General features: G+C 34.1%; 1 protein-coding gene and 1 long non-coding RNA gene across 3 annotated transcripts; one reads left to right on the top strand and one right to left on the bottom strand.

Moving 5' to 3' along the window:
* The first annotated feature begins 76 nt into the window (after window positions 1-76).
* LOC113716160 (putative F-box protein At3g23960) lies at window positions 77-1,135 on the top strand. Its single transcript, XM_027240453.1, has one exon. The coding sequence runs from the start codon at window positions 77-79 to the stop codon at window positions 1,133-1,135; it is 1,059 nt and encodes a 352-aa protein (XP_027096254.1).
* Window positions 1,136-13,229: 12,094 nt separating this feature from the next.
* LOC113716575 (uncharacterized) lies at window positions 13,230-17,101 on the bottom strand. Of its 2 annotated transcripts, none has more exons than XR_011822925.1 (5): window positions 16,057-17,101; window positions 15,403-15,516; window positions 15,240-15,310; window positions 14,519-14,565; window positions 13,230-13,482 (listed from the first exon to the last, which is right to left on the bottom strand). It is a non-coding gene; the product is annotated as an uncharacterized lncRNA (long non-coding RNA). The 2 variants fall into 2 exon arrangements; XR_011822926.1 differs by having other exon boundaries at window positions 15,403-15,507.
* Window positions 17,102-25,572: the final 8,471 nt, after the last annotated feature.

Raw genomic sequence — 25,572 nt, 5'->3', positions numbered from 1 at the left:
CGTGTATATATAGATATCGCAACCTTCACATCAACATTAATATTTAACAAAACATTAAAATTAAGCTCTTGACAAGATGAAACGGATTAAGGGGAATCTTGACACCCCAATTTCAATTTCAAAAGAAATCCTTCTACAAGTGCTCCAAGAAATTCCAGCAAAATCACTCATGAAATTCAAGTCTGTTTCAAGGCATTGGTGCAGCATGATCGAAGGTCAAGAATTCGTTGACGCTTTTCGGGTTGGCTCCCATAAGCGTGGCACCAAACTCTTGGTTCGCAAGTCTTGTTCGCAAGATATAATCATTGATGGTAGAAGGAAAAATTATGATTTCTTCCTAGTAAATTTACAAGACAAATCCGTTGTTCCTCTTGCTGCACCGGTTATTCTCCAAACAAATCAATTTATCTTAGGGCAACCCGTTGAAGGTTTAGCATGTTGTAACAACATTATATGGAATCCTACTACGAATGAAACCATTACTCTTCCCCAACGAAATCCCAGTTCGGACTTGAAGAAGGTTATTGAAAATATGACAATCCAAGCGGGAAAACACAGTTGGTCTATCTCGAGTGATTACCGTCTGGATGTTTCAATCAAGAAATACAAGGTGTTAAGCATCACTCATGTGGATATGGGGATGGGATTGAGTACTGTTAGTACCGAAAACCTTAGTTATGCAGAAGTTTTGACTTCGGGATCAAATAATTTCTCGAAAAATATTAAATGTTCTCTCCCACAAGAGCTTTGCAAAATCTTCGGCTTCGTTAACAACTGCTGTAGCATCAATGGCATCATCTACATGATCATCAGGTTAAGAATGTCTTCTTCCGTCCTGGAATACCGAATACTGGCTTTTGATTTAAGTCGTCAAGTTTTTCAACTTTTGCCTCTTCCCGGAGGAGGAGGAGGAGCTGGCACTTATATACATTTTGCGGGTGAGCTTGGAGGACGCTTTGCTCTGATTCATGGCGCTGAAGGAGAAAAGATTTGGCTATTGGAAGAATGTTTTCAGGGTGGAAAGTGGATTGTTGTGGATACGCCGTGGCGAGAATGTTGGAAGTTGAATGCAGAGATGATTGTCTACCGAAGACGGGCAAGACCTATCGGTTCAAAGTTCAAACCAAGGTGGTGAGATTTTATTCGAAGTTTGGGAGAATTCTGCTTCGGTGAATGTACAGGAATCCTCTCACTCAACGATTTATGTCTACAAGATGGAGCGCAAAGATGCAAGGATAATCCCAGAGCTAACCGGATTTATGGGGTTGGAGGATGATATTTTCCCCAATTTTTTGGAAACAATACAACCACTCATGTAGAAGTTGTAGTTTTGTCATTATTTTGAAAATCATAAGGGGTTATATGGTAAAATACTAAATCATAAGGAGGTTATATGGTAAAATATAAAATCATACGGGATTAGAATACCATGCATATTATATTTATATATTTTGATCATTTCATCTATTTTAGTTTTTAAACAAAGGTAATTTAAATATTTTCATTTGTTCCGTTATAAATGATAATTTTTATCATTTTGACACTTTCATCCAAGTTATGAGGGGGTTACATATAGCTTTTGAAACTATACGAAATTATGTGAAAAATTGCTAAACTACGGGAGATAAAGTGTATTTTGCCCTTTTTTTGGTTGCAGGTTTACTATTTGATTTTTTTTTTAATTTATTGACATTTTCACATTAAAAAGAAAGCCTAGATCTCGATTTTAGTGGTGTTCATTGTGCATTAGTTAGACAAGTCCAAATGAAAAATGTTAGGAGGACTTAAGGTTTTTCTATTTATTTTGTTTAGAATTCATAAAAATAGACACTTTATGGATACCTTACTGCATGATCAGCCGTGAACCTATTCTCAAAGGGCAGAAATCAGCAATAACATGATTTGTTGATAGTTGCATTTTCTTATTTGTACGTCTTGATTCTTGTGTATACTTTTTTTGTTTAGACAGCCTAATAGATTAGATAGGCAGTACATTGCTTGGATTGACTTGTAACTCTTTGTTAGCGTTTTTGGTCTTCTTCAATAGAAAGGTTATTCACCTAAAAAAGAAAAAAAAACTATTCAAGAACGCAAAATAAAGACAGATGATTTCTTCCTAATGGATCGAGAGGGCAAATGCCAAGAAAAACCCTTCTGCATTGGGCAACCTGTTGAAGGTTGTAATTTATACCAACATTTTATGGAGCCTACTACAAGAAAAATCAGCAATCTTCCGCCACGTGATCCTATTCCCAGGACGTGATTAACGTGAATGAGAACACAGGAATAGTCATGTGATATTTCAATTGTAGTGGCTCAATCAAGAAACACAAGGTGTCAAGTATGAATTTCGACCTTTGACAGTTTGAAAATTCATGAAAGGCATGTGGATGTATAAGTTTTGACTACGAGAACAAATGCTGGCAAAATACCGAATATTCTCTTCCACCAGAACTTTGCTAGGGAAAATCCTATAGCATCAATGGCATAATATACACCAATAACCATCACCTGCAGCAGGATCTGGTGGGCTGGGGGGGGACGCTTTGCTCTGTTTCATGTCAATTTTTGGATATTAGAAGAAGAAGCATTTATTTTGAGGGTGGAAAGTGGAGAGTTATGAATTTATTGTGGCCTCTAAAGTTGTACTTAATTTATAGTAATAGTAAGCTTAATTTACACTTAATTCATCATTTAAATCCATAAACTCACATTTATTTACCTCCTTATAGTTAATACTTTTCTGATTTCCAATAATCAAAATCATCGAACCTGCCTTAACCTTAACGGATGTTCAATGGGCTGCAATTGGATAGCATCAAAAGAGATTTACAACATGAATTCTCACAAAAAATGTATTCAAAGAATTCACTATACATCCATTTTTCCTCTTCCTATTCATTTTCCTTTTTGATTGCTTTGGTTCATAATACCGAGATTTCCAAAACATATTTTTTGGATAATAACTTCTTTCACCTATTGACAGGATGCAATCTCTCATCATTTTGCCTTTTTTAAAAAATATATATTTTGTGCATTTTATTTGTTTTCTTCTGTAACATATAGACTGCATTTTGAGGGTCCGGTTTAAACCTCGCATTCTGTAAGGTACATTTCTACCCTTTGCAAGTACTTCCAGAAATATCATTTGTTGGGAAGTTCATTCAAAAAATAAACTTTTTCTTTTTTGAGAAAGCAAACCCTGTACATGGGGAGAGAGATGTCGATCCAAATTTTATCAAGTAAAAATAGGTGTGGAGTGGGCTATAGACCAAGCCTCCAACACAAGATATGAAAAGCAAATAATAAAGAGTACTATTCCCTTGCAATTAATACCTACAACAGATATGAGGAAATTGCACTTTGTCAAAAGATTGACCCTTTTTTGACCTTTTTATTATGATATTAGGCAAACAAAAGCAACCATCTTAGTGTCTGCATTTTAGAGGCTTAAATTTTGTTTAATCTATGATTAGATTAGTCTTTGTCAAGGAGCATTTAACAAAAAAAAGATTCTTTATTTACAATCAAGGTAAACTTTTACATGAAACTCTAGATTTTCAAATTCTTCATATTTAGTTCTACAAATATCTTGTAGGATTGGTAAGTTCTAATTTGCCAATATCATTCCGGAAACTTCTAACATCTTTTTTGAAACTTGGAGGTGGCAGTTCCTTTCCAATTTTTCCCTTGTGGATCAGAAAACAATTCTTTCTTTATTATACATCTACTTTGCAATTTGTCAATTAGCTACATCTTCGTAGTGGGCACACCTTAACATAGGCTTTAGATATTCAGTTTTTCTGAAAGGTGAACTTCAATGAGAAAGTTTAAAGTGTGATGTCAAAGAAAGTTTAAAGTTAATTATTGAAGAAACTGATTTTAGTTTGCGATTAAAAAAAAATCCTTAACAATTTCAATGTGAAATTTTTTTTTTCCAAAGAACGCTTGGGCCTTAAATGTCTTGGGCGGTCACACATATCCGAAAAGCAAAATCCTCATACAACTCAACTCAAGCCATATTGGGGGGGGGGGGGGGGGGTCCGTACCTTCTCAATTTATTAGGCCAATCTAAACTCTTTGATCCAAAAAAAATGTTGGCATAATTTATTACTACCAATCTAGAAAATGCTTGCCAGTTTTTTTTTAAAATTTTGAAGCCCAAGTTTCTTTTAGTTTGTGAACCCACACCGATTCCTAAAATGATGCTTATTTGTTATGCATACGAATTTTAACATAATTTTATACGGAGGGAAAAAAAAGAAAGGAAAGGATTACGAGGCGGCCATGAATTTCCCAATCCCTATATAGCCTGAAATCAACTCAGCCAAGTTCTTGGCAAGATGAGGAGGACTGAAGGAAATCATGTCGTTCCAAATCCAGCAGACCTCCTTTTATATCACAGCGATACTTGAGAATGTTTTATATCACAGCGATACACCGTTGCCGGAGCGTGCATTGCACGAAGTCAGAAAGTCTTAACCAAGAGAAGAGGAGGACAAATATAAACCCACAATTAATTAGCTTACACAGGACAAAAATGCCAATCTCACAATTCCAACATTCAACTCTCCTTTTTCATGCATTCTCTTATTTCTTTTCATGTTTCTTGACTTTGAACTAATTTTTAACTATTTGGTCTCCGTTAGACTTCCCCGGAACTGATTAAAGTAGGATATTACTCAATGCCGAAAGCCCTTGTTAGTAGTTTGATCCTGTTGGCAACAAAAAAGATGGGCTCAATTAATGCTGATGCATGACTGTGTCTGTCTGATGTGTGTGTGTGTATATATATATAATTATATATATATATATATATATATATATATATATATATATATATATATATATATACAGCACTAACGGAGCACAAAATTCCTTAATAAGAATCAAAGATGAGGAATACTGCTGTCAATAGAACAGCTCCTTGGGTCATTATTTTGATTTTTTACTTGGTTCAGACAGCCCAGGTTTATGCTTGGTTTGATCAGTATAAAATAGTTATATGCAATGCTATGAGTCATGAGAACTTAGAACTTCATTGCCAATCTAAAGATACTGATTTTGGATGGAAAACTTTACGACCTCGACAAAACTTCAGCTGGACGTTCAAGGAAAATATTCTTCGAAGTACTCTATATTTTTGCAGGTTTCGTGCTTGTGGAGACGAAACGGCGTTCGATGTTTTTAACAAGCAAATAGCTGTCAGATACCGTCATACTCACGAGTGCGTCTACAGCATCTCAGGACAAAGTATCCTAAAATGCAGAAGGGAAAAAAAACCTATGTTTTCATTATCGCCAAATTACTTCAATATATAATTATGGCATCTTTGTATGAAAAATCTGTTATACAAGAACAAGATTAATAAAGCTTTCACCTCATATACAAGATTAATATAGACATTTTGGTTTTCCACCACAGTAGCAAAAATAATAATAAGAATTTGAAGCAAATTGCTTCATGCAATCTTTATTTACCTTTGCCTTCGTCAACATTAATCGAAGAATTATTAAAAATCTTAATATCGTATCAACATTCGCATCTTTTTTTTTTCTTTTTTCTTGATAATCATATTCGTGTCTTCTCTTTTTTTTTTTTTTTTGGCTTTCCATGTCTTCAGAACCTTTTGCTTTAGCATCACCTGGATTATTGAAAGTTTATGTTGAGAAAGTAAATTATGAAGCAAGTGGTTGCATGTGATCTTCAACTAGTTCTCTTCTTTTCCTACGAGTTCTGACCTTGAATTTCTAATTGCAATTGTCAAAAATCTGGACATATTAATGGTTGCGTTAGGGAAAAGTCATTTCGGATAAAGTTTTCCGCACACTCCATTACTTTAGCATGTGTTGTATTTAATTCAACCAAATTAAACTACTATTCTTTAAGTAAATACTGGTGCTAATTGTACCAGTTATTGATCGTTGTCGAACTGTGTTGCATTCTTGTTTCAATTCCTTCTAACCAAACGAGAAATGAAGAGTCAAAATTTTGAGAAGATTGAGAATTTGAGATTGACTGCATTAGAAATGATCATGAACCCAAGTAATTTAACTGGCAAGATAATAAGGAAGAACTTGCTACCTTGAACAATGGATTAAAAAAGTTCTGCCAAGAATTTCTAATCACCAATTATCAAAAAGATAATAAGAGTTTTATAACGTATACCTTTGTTTATGACCAAAAATTACTAAGAGTTTTAGAACGTATTATCAACTAAAATTCTTGGTTAAAACTTGTAGAGTTAATCTTGGTTGCCAGCCAAGATTAACGGTGTATTTGTTCAGATTTTGCCAAGATTAAAAGTAACTTTGAAATTAGTTCGTAAACTTGCTTTATAATCCTAACTGACAAAAAAGTTACGAAGTTCCTTCTTGTTTTAATATTATTGAGTTCCGAACAAAAGGAAAGGAAGACATTGGAGATTAAAAAAATTTAAAAAAAAAAATCACTCAGCTGGGGGGTTTTGGCAACAATTTTCGAGCAATCGAAATCTCAAATAAAAAGAAAATAATGGCAGTCCACAGCAGATTGAATGCCATAGCTAATGCTGCTTTCCTCCCCATCCCTTGTGCTTCCCCCTGTAATAAAGCTGTGTAAAATTAATGCTTAATATTTTTTGGGACTTAATTTCTCTCCCCTTTTGTAATTGTACATATGTCAAATATGCATGCTTATACAAGGGGCAGCATGATTCATTAATGCTGACGAAGTTTAAACCAGAAATGTGAAATTTTCAGGTCAATTATTTTTGGCAGTGCAGATCTAACTTCAAACTCTTGGGTAAATTAAGCCATCTTTCAAACCTTCCAATTTCTACTTTCAATCTGCACGAGAAGTTCACTCCTTAGATAGAGTTCAGTGCTCTTTGACATTCATTCATTCATTCATTAACTGTACAGATTAATTTTTACTACTAGACTGATAGTGTAGGCACGTCATGTGTATACATAAGAGAATTGTAAAAATTTACACTAATAGCGCAAAAAAAAATTAATTTGAATTCCTTTTTTGAAATTAATTTAGCAGGATTATTCATAACCCGGAAGGAATTCAAGTTTATCAAAAATTTAATTGCTTTAGTGTGTAGAAACGGCCGAAAATTGAAACTCAGCCAATCCATCCATGGTTATCTATTACCAAACCAAAAAACAATTAATATTGCTAAGATGGGCTTAATTAATGTTGACCCATGACTGTGGCGGGTGTGTATATATACAGCACTAATGAAGCACAAAATTCCTTGACAAGAGTCAAAGATGAGTTATAGTGCCGCATATAGGACTGCACCTTCGGTCATAATTCTGATTCTTTCCTTGGTTCAGACCGTACTGCAGGTTGATGCCTGGCTTTCTCAATGTAATTTTCAATTTTAGAGAGTATTTAAGTACAATTGTCATAAACATTGAGAGAGGTATCTGAATTATCCCTTCTTTTTTCTACAAGTTCTAACCAAGAATTTCTATTTCTAATTGCCAATTATCAAAAAGATTTGGATATGTTAATGGTTGCATTAAGCACGAATCATTTCGGATGAAGTATTCCTTATTAGTTTAATTAGCACGTATTATATTTAATCCACCCAAATTAAACTATTTGTTACGCAAATATTAGTGTGCCGGATGCTTAATTTTAACAATTAATAATCGTTGTCGACACCGAGTTGCACTCTCCTTTCAATTCCCTCTAATCAAACGAGAAACTAATGATTCAAAATTCTAAGAAGATTGAGATTGTGTTTTTCACAAGAAAAGATCAAGAACCCCCCACAAAAAATATTAAATTCGAACTTAGCAATAACAAAAGGAAAAAGCTAATTGATGAACTTGCAACTCTTGTACAATGGATTACAAAATAAAAAAAAGAAAAAAAATTCACAATCCTAACTTGCTATGACGCAGCCCATTCTGATTGTTCTACTTTCTCCTTCCGGCGATCGTTTTGCCTTCATCGAAAATTTGGAATTCAAAAATAGCATTTGGACCTAACGATGAGGCCCCTGAGGGGAGCCACCTATCGGTACTCTGCAGTTTGAAAAATGAAAACAAGAAGAAGAAAAACAATAAATAAAGAACTCTTTATAAAAAAGAAAAAAAGAAAAGAAAAGCATAGTGCGGTATCAACAATTTGATAGCTTTTAGATATTTGAATTTGTAATTTTAATGAGTAGTGACTACTGAGTAGTTAGATGGTGGTGGATTCTTTTTGTGGTTCTCAGAAGGATTTCTACAAACTACTATCTGTTTTCGTGTTTTCGTCAATGAGAAGATTCTTTGTTTTTTTGGGCTTAAAAAAAAAAAAAAAGATTTCAAAATCATTCTTAAACTTTGCTTCATAATCGTAACTGAAAAATACAAGTTATAAAGTTCACTTTTTTTTTAATCTTTTCATTTCTGATCAAAAGAAAAGGAAGACATCGGAGATTCAAAAAGAAAGGCAATTAAAAAAAAAAAAGAAATTTACTCACTTGCCGGGAAGTTTTGACAACAATTTTCGAGCAGTTGAAATCTCAATTAAATAGAAAATAATGACAATCCACAGCAGATTGAACGCCATAGCTAATGCTGCTTTCCTCCCCATGCCTTGTGCTTCTCCCCTGTGTAAAAGCTGTTTACAATCAATGCTTAATAATTTTGGGCCTTAATTCCTCTCCCATTTTGTGCTTATATACGGATGGCAGCATGACTTAGTAATACTGCTGAAGTCTTCACCAGAAATGCGACTGTTCAAGTCAAATATTTTTGGTAGTGCTGATCTAACTTCAAACACTTATTAGGGAATTTAAGCTATCTTTCAACGCTTTAAACATTCACACCCAATCTGCACAAGGAGTTGACTCCTTAGATGGAGTTCTGAACTCTATGACACCGAATGATTAATTTTTATTACGCTGATACTGTACATGAACGTATAAAAGATAATTATAAATATTTACACTAATAATGTAAGTAAAATTATAAATATTTACCCTAATAATGTAACTAAAATTAACTAGCAATTGAGACATCAAAGTAATTGTGAAGGGCAAGCAATGGTTTAAATTATATGAAATTGAGAAGGCTCATATTGACTTTGTCACATGTTCCAATAGGGGATACTTGAGAACATTTTATTTCACAACCATACCCTCTTTTTATTAAACGTAGTTGCTGGAGAGTGCGTCGCATAAACTCAGAAACTCTTAATCTAAAGGCGTATATAACCCCATAATTTAGCTTATAAATGAAACAAAAAAATGTCAATTTCACTATTCCAATTCATTTTCCCTTTTCGACTATCCATTTCATCCTCTTATTTCTTTTCCGTGTTTCCTGTCATTGAACTAATTGTCAACTCTTTGGTTTGTAATTCGTATTAGAGTACCCCTGAACTGATTAAAGTCCCTCTTAAATAGGAGTATAGGAGATTATTCAATGCTAAAACCACTTATCAGCGATCTAATCACAATTGACAGCATAAAAGATATAGATACTACGTAATTCAATCAGTGATGATATATAGTTATGTACTTATGTCTCAAATCCTTGTGTGTCTAAACTCTAAAGCTTCATTTTCATAGATAGTCATTTATCCTTACTTTATACCACCATTAGTTTAAAAACAAATGACCGATCATTTTGACTGTTAAAAAAACGACTTCGTATCCATTGATCCAGTCCATTTCCCACTGGAGTATTTGCAAGTCAAATAGTGAAAAACTTGTACTTTTGGTATTAACATCAAAAGATAAGTTCATAACAAGGACTTAACACGTAACGAAATTTATTAGTAGAGGAATTAAAGAGTTAACTCCTAAATTAAGTTTAGTACTAAAGTGTAGCAAACCGTGAAAATTGAAACTGATCAGCCAGTCTTTCCCATGGTATTTATTAGCAACACGGAAACAATTAATATTGCTAAGATTAAAATGTCAACAGTATATAATTGGTGGTGGCAGCTGATATATATATTTACAACTAGTGGGGGAGTGCCCACGCATCACACGAGTGTTTGGTATCAGGATTTTTCATTGGACAAATAATAATACATTTTGAAAAAAAAATTTATCAAATATGATAAAGCTAATTTTGTTGAATATGGAGGTGATCCTAATAGGTATTCACCATCTGCTGTTATCTTATGTGTTGGGGAGAAAACACCTTCGAGAGAGTCCATAAAAAAAAATAATTTTTCCCCTCTTAGCACAAGTTCTTCACTATTAACATGAACCATATTGCACGTGTGAAATCCCTGGGGGAAAATTTTCTCAGTCAATGAAGTCTCTTTTTTCTTTAACGTGCATGCATTAATCTCAACATAATTTCTATCCCCGTACATTACGAAAATTTTCCATCATTGACCTGTTCTGTTTGAATGAAAGAGAGGGATGAAGTCGAACGAGTAAGTTGGAATGGAATCCACAGTTTCATTCAAGTACTAACATTTTCTTCATTTGAATGGAATTGTCAAATTCAGTGGAAATTTCACATTTGTCTGGTACCAATACGTTAATTTCAAACTTCAAAATTCAATTACACACACTCTAATACGTTAGTTATTTTTAGGGTTGTTTTTGAAATATTTTACCGTAGCAGAGTTTTTCAAAAAATTTTACCGTAGATTTTTTTTTTATCGTGTTTTTGAAGAGATTTTTGGAATATATTTTAGGACATCTTTTAAAATTAAAAAATTAAAATATTTTTTAGAGTACTTTTTAAAAATTTTTACAATATTTAAAAAATTAGTTTTTGAAAAACAGACGAATCTAAATCGATGGAACCATAGTGGGTCATGTCTCCAGAGCCAATAAAATGCTGTCATAATTAGTTAGCGTCCAGTTTGAGTTACGAAGGGAAACTCACTTGTCACTCAAGACTCGGGTGGGGGTCAAGGTAGCAGCAGCCCGAAAAGACCGTGAAGTCTTTAAAAGTTTTTCCCACGGTCGGTCCACGTAGCTTCTCCTTTTAAATCTTTCTCCGAGTAGAATCACAAACCAATACTTTTGCTTGTAGAACAAGTTTTCAGACAGCCACACAGAGATGAGCAAGAAGACTTTTGCTTCTCCTATTTTCATCTTTTATTGGCTTTTGATGATTTCCATGATTTTAGTCCAACCCGCTCTCTGCACTAGTAAGTATAGTATACATCTTTTTGTTTACATTTTCTGTTTATTGCTTAACCGCGATCGAGTATATTTTAATCGAAAACATTCACATCTAAATTTGACACACTTCCTATAGACTTTTAAGGATATATAGCGGGAAATTGAAGTGCATGGATTTAGCCCTTTTGATATTAATATCTAATTTTATTGTAATACTAGTGATTTTTTGTATTTGGCAGGTGGGGGTAGTAAGATTGCAGTGCATCCAAGACCTTCGCCCTCTGCTTCCAGAGCAACTGGCGGAAGTTCGCCTAGGCCAACCTGCGAAAGTGCGCGCTACGCGAATTGCATCCCGGGCGGTCCCGGACGAACCTGTAGTGATTTTAACCGTTGCCGTCGGCAGAACCCTAACCAGTAATTGGGCATTAGAAAAACGAGGTTTTTAATTTTATGTTAGGAGGAGTGGCTGTTTATTTTTTTTTTCAAAAATAATTTTCCCCTTTTAGCACAAGCTTTTCACGTGGGTTTTTTTTTTTTTTTTGGATATGAGATAGTAGCAAGGTTTGTTTCTCGAGCACCACAATAAGTGTTGAGGACAACATCCCGTACTTTTTGTAATAGTAGCGTATCTTTGGAAAAACTGTAACCATACTTTAGACTTTTGTTTTTTGAAATTTTTTCAGGGACCATACCGTAGACTTTAAGAACTTAAAAGATCATTCTCTAGAAGTGCTTTAAATATCTTCGAGGCACCACAACATTCTCTGATCTTTTTAGGTAATATAAATTATCTGACGATTATTAGTCAAAGAGATGATGACGCAATTGTGGTATGGTCACGTCTGAACGGGGCTAAGAAAACCGGACTTGACATGTTCCCGTAGAAATTAAACTTGAACCGAGAGCGATCCAATCGAAGCTAAGCCCAACTAAAACCGAGCCCATGCAATGGAAATAAATGTAATTGCGCACAAGTGTGTATAGAAAATTAAATTTATGAAGAGGTTGTGTATCTATCGATCATAATTCTGTAAATTCGTATAATGCAGAAACCGTCAGACTAATTATTTTCCTAAATTATCGGTCATGATAATTTTTGGCCTTCACAATTATCTATCCTTTTTTTTTTCCCCGAAACGTTAGATGACATGTATTGATTATGAAAAACTTTATAGTAACGAGTAAAGATTTGATCAAAATTATAATTATACAAGGAGTGTTTAATGGCACTGAGGATATATCCATCTCTCATCTTGACATATGTTTAACGCATAAGAGCAAATTCTTTTGCTAGTAACATTTCCATCTTCTCGAACTAAATAAAATGAACACACTTGAAACAACAGCCTCGTGCGTTTTGACAAGATTTGTTGCAGTTTGGTCAGTCATAGCTACACCTAAACAGTGGTGATGAATCAAAGATGATGGATGATAAGTTCCTTTTCAGTGGAGCTGGCCGGCGTTCAGTTTGGTTCCAATAAATACAGCCACAAAAGACGTTCGTTTACTTCAGTCAAGTCAATAACTGAAATTGACAGCATTAACTATGGCAACCAAATCTGCCAACTAATTTGAGTATTTGTGTTTCAAGCACTGGGGTGGGGAGTAGAAGATCAGATCTTGTATGAGTTTCGCAGAGACAATCTACCCTAGCAACCCAAAAAAAAAAGTGCAATTCTTTCTTTAAATTTCGCATATATTCATCGTTTTTTTTTTTGGGTTGGTTGGTTGCCTATAGATGATGATTTCGCTGACAGTACTTCAGCCCGCTTTCTGTTTGTCACATGGTTGTCACAGATTCTACGTCACAAATGGATCCATGTGACAACCTTTCGAAAGTCATCACAAAATCTTGTTATTCAATGACGAGGGAAAAGTCATCATTAAAAAATATCATTTTGTGATGACTTTTCTTGTCACTATTTCGTCTATATTTTTGTCATAAATGAAGCAAAAGTCATCACAAATTTTAAGTTTACAGTGACGACCTAAGTTTGTCACTATCAGTCCCATTATTCAGTGACAAGAATAATCATCACTTAGTGAACTTATAAATTAGCTTTGTTTTGAAGAGCTGAAATTGATCATTACGAATATAGCATTCCAATAAATTAAAGCGGAACATTCAATTTGACAAAAGGCAAAATTAATGTAGAATGAAGTCACAAATTAATATATATAGGGCCACAAACATCTATAAATTCATCGAACTAGAAGTCAACCAAAAATATTGGGTCCCAAAGCCCACAGTTCAAGCATCAATGGCTAATACATATCCTTCCCAAAAAAATAGAGTACTAGATTTCTAAGCTAAAGCATAGATTGCACCACTAATGTCAGACTTCAACCATCTTTATCATCATATCCAACGGCCTCCTCATGATCAATATCAAATTGGACTGCATTGAAAATAAAGTATTATATGCATAAGAATAGACTTTAGTCAAAAAATATGCTATTACAACATTTTACGACTAAATTTGAATGAATAGTCATACACAACAAGACTCCAACTACTGGCAACTTGATAAGAAGTAAAAGAATCAGTCAAAATAGAGTTTCAACCAAAATAAAGAGAACATCATTAATTATTTCCAATAGCTTATTTATTAGACATATTTGCATAGCCAGCAAATTCAAAACATAAGCAAGTGACAGCTAAGCTCCCTTAAGCGACAGCATAAACTGTCTTAAGTGACTCTTTCATTTGGGCAATCAAATTCTCATATAGCCCTCTTATTTCAAGTTGCTGCTCCTGCAAGTTCTTAATCAGCTTGGAGGAAAACTGGTTGCCTGGATAGAGCTCTTGTTTTGCATTTTCCAACAATCATATGAAGGTATCAATTTTACTTTCATTCATATTCAACCTCTCTCCACTATGTTCTTCCCGATTGAACCAATTCCCTCCCCCCTCCATTGTGCAGTGCCTATGTCATTGAACATATCATTTAAATTTTCAATATCACTACCCCTTTTTTCATCCCCATCTTGATTAATATCCTTCTCAATTTCATGTCAGAATTTCATGTTTTGCCTTCTAAGAATATGCAAATTTAAGGAAAGTAGCCACTGCAAGTTTCTAAGACTCATCCTTTCTATTATCAAGTGTCATCCAATTTTTGTCCATGTCATAGAGTTACAAATCCAGAACATAAGAATAGAGTGTGGTGCTCTAGTACTTAACTACACAACCATTTTATGGATAAGCAGAATAATATTAGGTTGGAAAATTTTAAACACAACATCATAGACCAAAATAGCGAACAACTGAGCTTATTTTGTTCATTACATGCTATCAAGCAGAAGGTCAAATCATACAAGCCTATTCAAGCTTATCTAAGCATTAACAAAAATTGAAGAAGCCAAAAATATGCATACTTCACAATTATAGCCCACTGCATAGCATAAAAGTACGGAAAAAATTGAAATACTAACCTTGAATCTAGATGCTAATGAGGTTGCTACTATTTTTTATGCTACTACTGCCATTGTCAAACTAAAAAATGTTAGAAAATAGTAGACATCATTGCAAAGTAGAGAGTTTCTTCAACAAAATTAATCAAGTGCAAGAACATTCAACCATTGATTACTTAGACTATAAAAAAAAAAAAAAAAAAAAAACCCTAACAAGCACAAATGTTTGACAAATCCAGTTATTAAAATTTTCACATCATTTGCTGCAATTAAAACTAGGTACTGCTTTAATACTATTATAACTATTTAGTGCCCCGAGTTAGTCTAAAAATGTCCAACATTATTTGGAAATGCACTTTGTGGACAAAATCTGACTCGTTTAGGCACTAAAGCAGTAGACAATAGTCTAGCAAGTTTGAGTTTAATTTGGATTTAGCTATTCTTCAATATATTATCATGTCTAACTTCTAAAATTAAGATGTTTGGCATGAAGTTATGTGTTTGACCAACTATGCTACAAGAAAAGTATGAATAATGCTAGCAAGCCCTGTGTTCCCAACATTATTTGCATCTACACTAACGCAATTCCAATATCATCCCTCTAATATCTTTCAATTGGTAGAACACAAAATTATTTTACATAGATACTTCGAATTAGTTTGGGTATCTTAGTTTGGTTTTTTGTACACATACTTTCTAATATTCTTTGTGGAAGAAACATATGAAAGAGAGTAAGCGTCACCTTCTGACGAAGTGAAATAGCCTTAAGTCATGTTCCTGCTCTTCAGTTAATCTTCTCTCAAGCTCTCTAACCTGAAAATGGAGAAAAGAACTGGTTATTTAAGCTTCTCTGACCACCAGTTTAAGCATGAAATGGTGCTGATGTTGCTAGTTGGATGAACAACCTTTTGCTGAGAATCAAAGGGAGGCTGATGTTGCTGAAGCCAATGCTCTTCTAGCTACCAGAAAGGCTGGATGGGCTTAGCAGGCAAAGATGGCTGAAGTGGAGGCTGAAAAAGCTGCAGCTTTTAGGGAGGCAGAGTTACAAAAAGAAGTTGAGAGGAAAAATGCATTGGCCAAGACTGAGCAACTAAAGGCTAAACAACTTAGCAAGGCTACTGTTGATTATGAGATTAAGGTTCAAGAGGCAAATTCAGTTCTCTACAAGAAGCAAAAAATTACCTTTTGAATCACATAAGGTTATCCTTTATCAGAGAAACATCTTGCAAACATGTCAAGATGGAAAACCATCACAGCGAAGTGCACAAAACAACACCAGATTTTGAAGATAGCGAAATCAGCCACAATATATATATACAAAACTGTAGACAAATTTTCATAGCTTAGATAGAACACAATACAAGATTCACAGCACTCTAGCCAAAGGTCACTAACAAATAACCAATTCATGAAAATCCAACAAATCTATAAAGCCAGAACAAAAAGGGATTCAAGAACCTAAAAACTAAATCTGACAAGAAACAGAGAAGGTGCAACTAGCCATAGCCACAAACATGTATACCATGCAATGCAAGATTAGATACAAATATTGAAATTACCTCAAACTATGCCTTCAATCCCTAACTTCTCGTTTTCCCCAAGCTTCAAACTCTAAACTCCAGCTTTCACCCAAATTGTTTTTTCAAGAAAAAACTACTAGTACTATTTATATATTGCTGAAACACACTAGAGTAGACTACAGAAATCAGCAAAGCATATTCCTCCATCAGTAGGAAAGACCAAAGCTTTACTTTTAATGATCAAAGACCTTATTGCAGCCATTTACTTGGTTTTGATGCCATGCTTAATCTGAGGAAGTATCAAGTCATCAGCAAAACGCCTGCCCATAAACTCCTTCATCATGAAAATGCGAAGCACATCTTCTGGTATCTGATTTGCAGTTGATTCTGCAAAGTTTCCCTTGTCAGCTGACCCCATTTCCAAACCTCTGCTTTGCATTTCTACTCGGTCAAGCAAATTCTTGCCAGCGGAGACTTTCCCTCCACCACCACCTCCTGTAACTTGGGTCACTGCCATCATCTTTTGTTTGCTGAGATTCTCAGATTTCACATCAGTCATTGTCTCAGAAATAATTTCAGCCATTGTTTTTCCACCAGGGATCAATTCCCGGAGAGCATGACGAGCAGCATTTTGGGTGAACTTGGAAGCGAAAAGGCTGATCCTTGACCGGGTTCCTTGCTGGGCATGTAGTCATTGAGCGCCTGCATCCCGTTGACTTTGACGGCGTTATCGATGTTGCCAATGACGGCAGAGCTATAACCATAGGAGGCTTTGCATGGATCTATGATGGCCGTTGGAGCGGGTGCGTTTCGCTTCACGGCTTCAGTTGTTGAGTTGATCAAGTCCCAGAATCCCATCTGCTCTGCTTTTGTTAAAAACTTTCAAGCCCTAATTTCTAATTTATTGCCACCAAGCCAATGCATCAGCCGAATTAGGATGTTGGTGGTGCGAGCTCAACAAAGTTACCCAAATTGAAAGTGCTTGCACTGATTGGTTATGGAAGACAATTGAAAACTCTAGTTCACGGATGGATTTGGTACTGCGAGCTTGATACAGAGTAGTACATTCGGTGAAGTGAAGAGGATAAAGAGAGAGGGAAAAGATGTCTGAAATTTTGGCTAGGTGTTTTGGACATAGAGTGCATACTAATGAAGCAACGATGTCGTTTCCTTAAAATTCTTTTAGCGCGCCATGCCTCTTGAATTTTTCAATTTGCCGCTCTTAGTTCCGAATGAATAAATAACACGCGTTCTTCCTATTTAGATGCAAGAAATTCACGCTTTCTTCGTTCTTTCTCCTATCTCTCTATTTTTTTCTTTTTCCCAACTTTATGTTATGTAATTAAGTTTTTCTATTGTTTTGAGTTTTATTTTTTTTACTCTCAGATTGTATTAAAATAATAGAATATGACAATTTAGTGCGTTTGGGCAAAAATTTTTAGCATTTTTAACTAAATATAGGACTTTTTCTAATTTATTATATAATAAAATAGTACAAAAACTAAAAATTTTGTTAAAAATATATTTATGATTCAAAAAAAAAATAAACATTCTTTTAATCAAAATCTTTTTGATACTCAGTTTTTGGTGCTATCAATTGTGTATGACTTATAGCCTAACAAAACCTGACGATCGAATTAGTTGATCGAACAAGCAAAATAGTTTGCAAATACATGTACGAAACGCTAAATGTATTTGGTATATGTACCATTTCATAAATGATAAATTTGACTATTATAATTAATAACAACTTTTTGATCATGCAAATGTTAGGATTAGACTTAATTTCGTATTCAGTTATTGTTAAATTCTACTATCAACGACCTCTATTTTTAGATTGTCCTATATATTAATTTTCCACCATGTTGTCATCAGGATAAATAAGGAATGTATGAAATTTTTTTAGATTTAGAACAAATTATTACCTAAATTTGGAAAAATTATAAAATATGTATACATAGTTTATTAAGATACCTTCTGTATTTTGCTAATAGAAAAAAGGGCTAAATTGCAACACCATAGGGTGCCCTAGTAGAATTAATAAAATTTGTGTATTACATATGGGGATAAATTGTAAAAGTTAGAGTGCCATAGTTGACTTAATGAAATTGGTGAATTAAATATAGGGCTAAATTGCAAAAGTTAGGGTGTAATATTAGAATTAAAGAAATTGGTGTACTACATATGGGACTAAATTACAAAAGTTAAGGTTACATAATAGAATTAATGAAACTTTTTTTTAATCACAATTGGGACTAAATCGCAAAAGTTAGGCTGGCATAGTAGAATGAATGAAAGTGATTTAGGAAGAAGTACTTTAGACAGTAACGACTAATTGTTGTCACTACCTCTAAATCGATAGAGTGACAATGACAATGTTGAAAGTTGTCACTAAATGGACCATTTTAGTGACAACATTTTTCCAAATTGTCACAAAGATAATTTCCCGTGCCACCCATGTTGTGACGACTAATCCCATGTTGTCACTGATGATAAGTCTATATGAGGTCATCTGTGACAACATCAAAAGTCATCACTGAATTGGGTCAACTATGACAAGTTTTTCATCGTCACTGATAATATTGTCACAAAAGACCAAATTTCTTGTAGTGCTGCAATTAGCCAAAGATTACCACCAAAGTATCTAAAATGTATCCCGTTTTTGTGGACAACCATCTTCTAGTTGGAACTTCAAACTTCAATTTTTATTTTATTTTCGTAACGTAGCCAATGAAAAATTGAATGATCCCAGCCCCAGCTTAGAAATTATTGGTACCTTCCATTTAACAGAGACCACACAAGTTTCGTTTAATTGAAAACTCCACATTCGTCTTACCATCAATTGCCATTCTATACGACTTCTTCAAATTCAATGGGTTCCAAAGAATACCCGTCTGATTTATGATTTAAAGGTGGTTTAGTCCCTTCTAATTTCCAATGATCTAGTTAGATCTATCCTTTTTCTCATAATATAGAAATAAGAGTAGATATAGATGTAGATTGTTGACATTTGACCCAAAAAAACCCAGAAAGATATTTAATAAAGTCAGCATCCATATAGGCCACGAAAGTCATCGGAGTCTCTCACTTAATGGACTGCTTCATGTATCATCCTTGGAAATTAGGCCGAAATCTGAGCTAGTGAATTTGAATCCAAGTGTCTTTTTGGGTGAAATGTCAAAGTTTTGTCAACTGAGGAATTACATTAGATAATACTTCTAAAAGAATAGGTTGAAGATATTTAGTAGATCTCATACCTCAATACTATCACCAATAGATCCCACATCTCCCAATTATCATGAACACGTACCGGTTGATGGAGCATTTTTTTTTCAACCCCATGCATTTACATTTAATAGCCAAATATATACGTCTTTGGCTTTCACATAAATGTGCCTTGTTGATCACCACCACCACAAAGTTCACGAGGCAAATTTATTTACAGCTACGATTGGAAATTTGATTGAGCCCCAAGTGTTAATTTTTTGTTTTCTTTGAAAGAAAAGAGTAAGATCAATAAAAAGTAACGAAGTGCAACGATGGGAGCATTATTACTCACATAGACATTTAGTTGATATAAGTTGAGTGTATTAATGAGTATATAGACACTGATTCAATAGATCCTTTAGGACATTAAATAAGCAACATACAGCTAAGATTTCAACTTAGTACCATTTAAAATGTAGGATTTCTACATGATGCCTAAGAGGCATTTGTTTAACACACATAAATTGTAGTACAAATGTACTTGTTAACTGAGAGTAATTTTCAAAACCTCTATTGAGATTGATGACAATTTCACCAAACAATCCTAAGGTTTGGAATATTACAAAAAAAAAAAAGTATAATTGAGCACTCCTAAACTTTATTCACCTAAAAAGCGTGAAACTTTTTTTTTCCTTTATTCAATGAATCCATACTGATTTCTAAATTATTGCAAATTATAGTCCAGCTCTCTAAGGGGCTAGAAAAGGAGAGAAAAGAAATAAAAAAAAGGGAATTTTTTAACTAGTGTCGAAATCACACCTAACCTACTACATACACGCACACTGACAATTACACTTTTCCTAAGGAAAAGTTTGAAGTGATGAGGAGTGGCACGATTTATTAATGAAGTCAGAATTTTTTATTGAAAAATTAGTAATTTTTCCGTGAACAATGATAAATTTTGCTCGAAACTTAGTAAGATTTGCCAATGGTGTAGTAAATTTTATTTTAAAAAAGTAAGATTTCTTAGTATGAAATCACAAGTTTAGGTTTCAAAAGTAGTAAGTTTTATATAAAAAAAAATTGTAACTTTTGTACAAATATTGGTATATTAGCTAATAATTTAGTAAGATTTGTCATTCAAAGAGTAAGTTAAATAAATTGTGAAAAGTTCTATTAAATTTACAATCACAATTCTGTTTCTGGTGAAAATAGTAATATATAGTCGGTTAAAACCTACACATGGTATCATGTCAGATATTCATTTGTGAGTTATGAACTTATGATGACTCCTTGTCTCCACAACTTCGTTCCTACTTAACTAATTAGCTTTACTTGTTTTTCGTTAGACAGGCCAAAGGGAAAAAGGGTAACACGGATAACTTGGACTCTCCCATATATGTGTACACACACACATATATATATAGAGAGAGAGAGAGAGAGAGAGAGAGTTTCCTTTGGTCATCAACATCAATTTTCGAAAACCTAAACAAGTCCTTAGACAAGATGAAACCGATTAAGAGAAAAAATACTGTTCCTATTCCGAAAGACATCTTTTTAGAAATATTCGTAAAACTTCCACCGAAACCATTATTGAGATTCAAGTGTGTATCAAAGCATTGGTGTTCGATTATTGAAGATTCTGAACTTGTTGATGCTTTTCGCAATCGCCCCTGTAATCGTGGCACCAACCTTCTCGTTAGGAGGAAGTGTACACAGGAAGAGGAAACTATTGAAGGCAGAAGGAAGTTCAATGATTTTTTTTCTACTAGATTCAGAAGGTAAATTTGCTCACCTTGAAGTCCCCATTATTCTCCAAGAAAAATTCTTTTCCAACGACGATGGCGAATGGCAACACGTTGAAGGCTTAGTACATCGTAAAAACATTATTTGGAACCCTACAACCAGAAAAGTTGTTCACCTTCCTCCTCGTAATCCCTTTTGGGACGCAAGCAAGGTGATTGAGAATATGGGAATCGTTGCAGGATGTGACAATTGGAGTGTCTCCAGTAAATACTTTTTGGGGTTCGATGTTTCGATCAAGAAACACAAGGTCTTATGCATTTGTCGGATGGATTTCCGTATGAATACCATATCGGATGGCTACATTGAAAATTCCGATATTCATAAAAGCCAAGTATCTATAGAAGTATTGACTTTGGGAGCCAATTGTTGGAAGAAAACGACAAGCGATTATCCTCTTCCAAAAGAGCTTTTCGAGGACTTCCATGTCAAGACATACTGTAGCATCAACGGCGTAATATATATGATCATTTGTCCCCCTTGCAAAAGATTTCAACTTCCACGGCGGCGTTCAGATCAGAATGACACCATACTGGCCTACGATATAACTCATGAGAAGTTTCAACTATTGCCTCTTCCCCGCGGGATTGGTGGTATTGTACATTTTGTAGGCGACCTGAGGGGACGCTTGACTCTGATGCAACAAAAACACAAGCAGATTTGGATACTAGAAGAAGATTACGGAGGTCCAAGGTGGACTGTTGTGGATTTATTGTTGCCGGAACTTTGGTACACAAGGGAAATTTCATTGCGAGAAAAGATAGTCAAGCCCATCGGTTTAAACCCGAGTGGAGAGATTTTCTTTGAAGTTAAGGAATTTTCTCTTAATATCAAGGAATCCCCGCTGTCAACTATTTATGTCTATAATATGGAGAGCAAAGATACAAGGAAAGTCCGGTTTCTGACAAGGATGAAGAATTTCTTCGGCAGCATCTTCCCCAATCTTGTGGCAACTATACAACCACTTAAGTAGGCAGGTGCAGTTTGCCATTCAAAAGAAAAAATATATATATCTGCAACAGATAGCCCTTTTTAATGGTTGTCCGACGGATATTGGTTAGTTGCTCTATTTACGATTGAATAATGTACTAGGAAGCCTAGAGATTGTTATTTAGCAGTGGAATACAGATTTCTTTGTTTCTGTTTTATTTAGGGTTTTCTAATTCTTGCATTATGCTATTTTGCTTTTGGAATCAGTCGTGCAAAGTTTGTAGGTTGATTAATTCATAACTGTGTGTTTTTGCTTTGGCATCATTCATGTGAAGTTTGTAATCCTTTTTCTTTATTTTTTGTGTTAAACAGGACTTCTGGGGAGGACATGAGAACTCCTTCCGGAAATTGATTGTTTTTTTTTTTTTCCCTTCTTTCTTTTTCCTTGGTTTTTTTTTTTAATTTATTTTTGTTTCCGAATTAGCTGGTTAGCTTAGATTCCTTTTGGGAAGATAAAGAGATATTACCCCTTAACAGAAATTCTTGTATGATTATCTATTAGTCATCCATCACTAACGAAGACATCCTGTAGCATCAATGGCGTAATATATGGTATCATTTTTCCGTATAATAAATTGTCTATAATGTCCTCGCACAAGTTGAAGTGCATATTAGCCTTTGATATATATGTCATGAGAAATTTCAATTTTGGCCTATTCCTAGAGATTAGGGTCAAATGTTTTCAGCTACAATATATAGAACGAAGATGTAAGGATAATTCTTAGAGTTGGAAAATTAAATCCAAATCCAACAACCCTAATCTGAAAGGTCAGGTTGGGTTTCTTCGGTTATGGGTAAGTTTTGGGTTGAGTGTCAGAAACCGAAATAAATTTTAGGCGAGTTGAGTTTGTCATTGGACACCCAAATAACTCAAACACAAAATCCAACTTTATCTACAAGATTACACATAAATTGCCAATAGATTCCAACATCAACAGCTCTTACGAAGTAGCAGTTTTTTTTTTTTAAATTCCATTCTTTTATAATTTTGGTCAAGTTCTGAATTAACACCAAACATTACCCAATTTTATTAATTTTATACTATTATATGTGCCACAATAGTTTAAAAATCTAAATTTTCTATGTTTCTCAATGCTATTATTCCCAAAATTTTTTATATTTAATTTTATTTTTATAACATTTTTGTATTTTATATATTATTAAATACTTATAAAAAAAATCAAAATTTGCTGAATTTACGCCCACCGCCTCAGGCTTTCGCGCCACCTGGGTAGAGACCAAATGTCCCACCCAATACCTTCACTTTTTAAAGCAATGGCTGCATTTCATGTTTTCTACCGCTGTCTGTCTGTGAGATTGTTTGCTTTTAAACATTCTCTTGTGTTTTAGATTGGTGTTTTGGCTTTGATCTGAGGTGATACGGAGAAGGAGGCGGCAATGAATTCAAGCTTATTTGGGTGAAGTTTCCTTTTTCATTTTCATTGTTTAAAGATTTGAAATCATGTTATACAATTAAATTTCAAATTCAAAGGTATATCTTTTTGTCAAAACCCTCCACAAACGGATTTTGCTTGGAAAAAAAAAATACATATCCAGAAATACCAGTAGTAATTTCAGGGCAGCAACACTATTCTATTATATTTCTCTTCATAATAGCAGCCCCTGGTGCCATCTGCAATACTCCAGAACCACCAGCAATAGGGATCTAATTAAAAGGATATATTATGGTTTTAATTGATTTTTAGTTGATTGAAAGAGATGATATTTATGGTTTTAAACTTTTTCTTTTTCTTTTTAAACGAGTGGACTTCTGTTTCCTAAATTAATGCCAAGTTCTAACTATTACTCTCCAAGAAAGAAAAAAAAAACCCATTTCACTACTGTGCTCAATTTGACTAGGGGTGTGCATCGAATTCGAAATCGGTAATTCGAAAGTTTGAATCGAGAATTTTTCGAAATTTTGGTATCTGATAATTTGACCGAATTCGATTTCGAATTCACCAATTCCGAATTCGAATTCGGTAAATTCCGATTTCACCGAATTCGGAAAAATTTATATATTATTATATAATATAAAATTTATAATATAATATAATATTATATTATATTATATAAATTTTATATAATATTATATAGTATAAATTTTATATTACATGTATAAAAAATATATTTATATATTAAAAACGAATTTGAAATCGAAATCGGAATTCGAATTTCGATTTTGAATTGTGAATTCGAAATCGAAAATTCCGATTTGAAAAACTCCATTACCGAATTCGAATCAAATTCGAAATATATGAATTCGGAAAACCCGAATTCCATTCCGATTTCCGATTTACCGATTTCGAAAATTTCAAATTCAATTCGAATTCGGTCGGTAAATCGGAATTTTTTGATTTTGCACACCCCTAAATTTGACAAACACAAGCGCATGTTGCAACACGTTGAAGGCTAGGTTTATTAGAAAAACATGTATTCAACCCTACTTGGTTCCTTTTAAAATCTATGACACTTTCTCGATCCAACTGCTCCAATTTTGGACCCTCTTAAACAATAAGCATGAAATTGGTCATAAATCAGATGGCTTTGAATCCTCTATATAAACTTCACTCTGTCTCACTCTTTAATTTGAGACTGGTACAAGAGGTTGAACAGAGGATTTAGAGCTCCCCCCTAAATCTAGGTTGAACAGAAGATGAGACACGAATAACTATGAATTTGAGTCCTGATATCAAAATAAACAAAATACATTTAAACCATCAATTTCGAATTAGTTCATTTTACAATCTTGGATTTTTCCAACAGATGTATATACGAGGCAATATTTGGGCCCCCGATCAAACAAGAAATAAAGGATTTCAATGACAGGTAAGAACACAGGCGCCCTGCTTAGTAAATAAATACGTAAAGAACCTTGCTATTGTCATGGTTACTGAACTGACTTAGCAGAGACGAATAACAGAACAAGATTTCTCAATACATGTCCAAGCGGAACTGACTTAGTACAGACGAATAACACACAAATGCCAAATGCAGACTTGCAAGGTTACTGCCGCTTGCATCTATAACACTTTCTTGATCCAACATTAACAATTGTAGACTTCGGACGCTCTTGAACAATAAGCACTACCAACTGGGCATATATTATATGGCTTTGAAACCTGTATTTAAACTTAACTCTATCTCACTTACTCTTAATTTGGGATTAGAGCAAAAGATGGGATGGGGGACATGGAAGCTCTTTGTACGACCCTATTTCTGGGTAACATATCTATTTTTTCGTTATTTTCATTATTTAAATTCCGAAAATATTGATTCCAATGGATTGTATAATTTAATGTCGCTTATAAAAAATATTTAGCAATTCTTTCTTTACTATGAAACCCTAAAGGTTTTTTCTCTCTTTTTTTTTTTGAGAGTGAATAGGCTTCTAATATCTAAAATCAATGCTAAGTCGTAATGCATAAGGATCCTGACCTGAGACTTTAAGAAGCAAAACATGGAAAGATAAGGAAGCAGGGCGGCCAACTCTCACCGCCGTGACTAGATTTCCCTATTCATATATCCTTCCCTTCGATTTTATCGCCATCAAAT

Source organism: Coffea arabica, chromosome 11c (genome assembly GCF_036785885.1).
Source record: "Coffea arabica cultivar ET-39 chromosome 11c, Coffea Arabica ET-39 HiFi, whole genome shotgun sequence".
In the NCBI taxonomy this organism is placed as follows: Eukaryota; Viridiplantae; Streptophyta; class Magnoliopsida; order Gentianales; family Rubiaceae; genus Coffea; species Coffea arabica.
The sequence above is the reverse complement of the archived record's forward strand: the minus strand, read 5'-3'. Positions and strand labels throughout refer to the sequence as shown.

What these genes read in the sequence shown, in the direction of transcription:
- LOC113716160 (XM_027240453.1), top strand. Translation starts at nt 77, where the DNA reads ATGAAACGGATTAAGGGGAATCTTGACACCCCAATTTCAATTTCAAAA.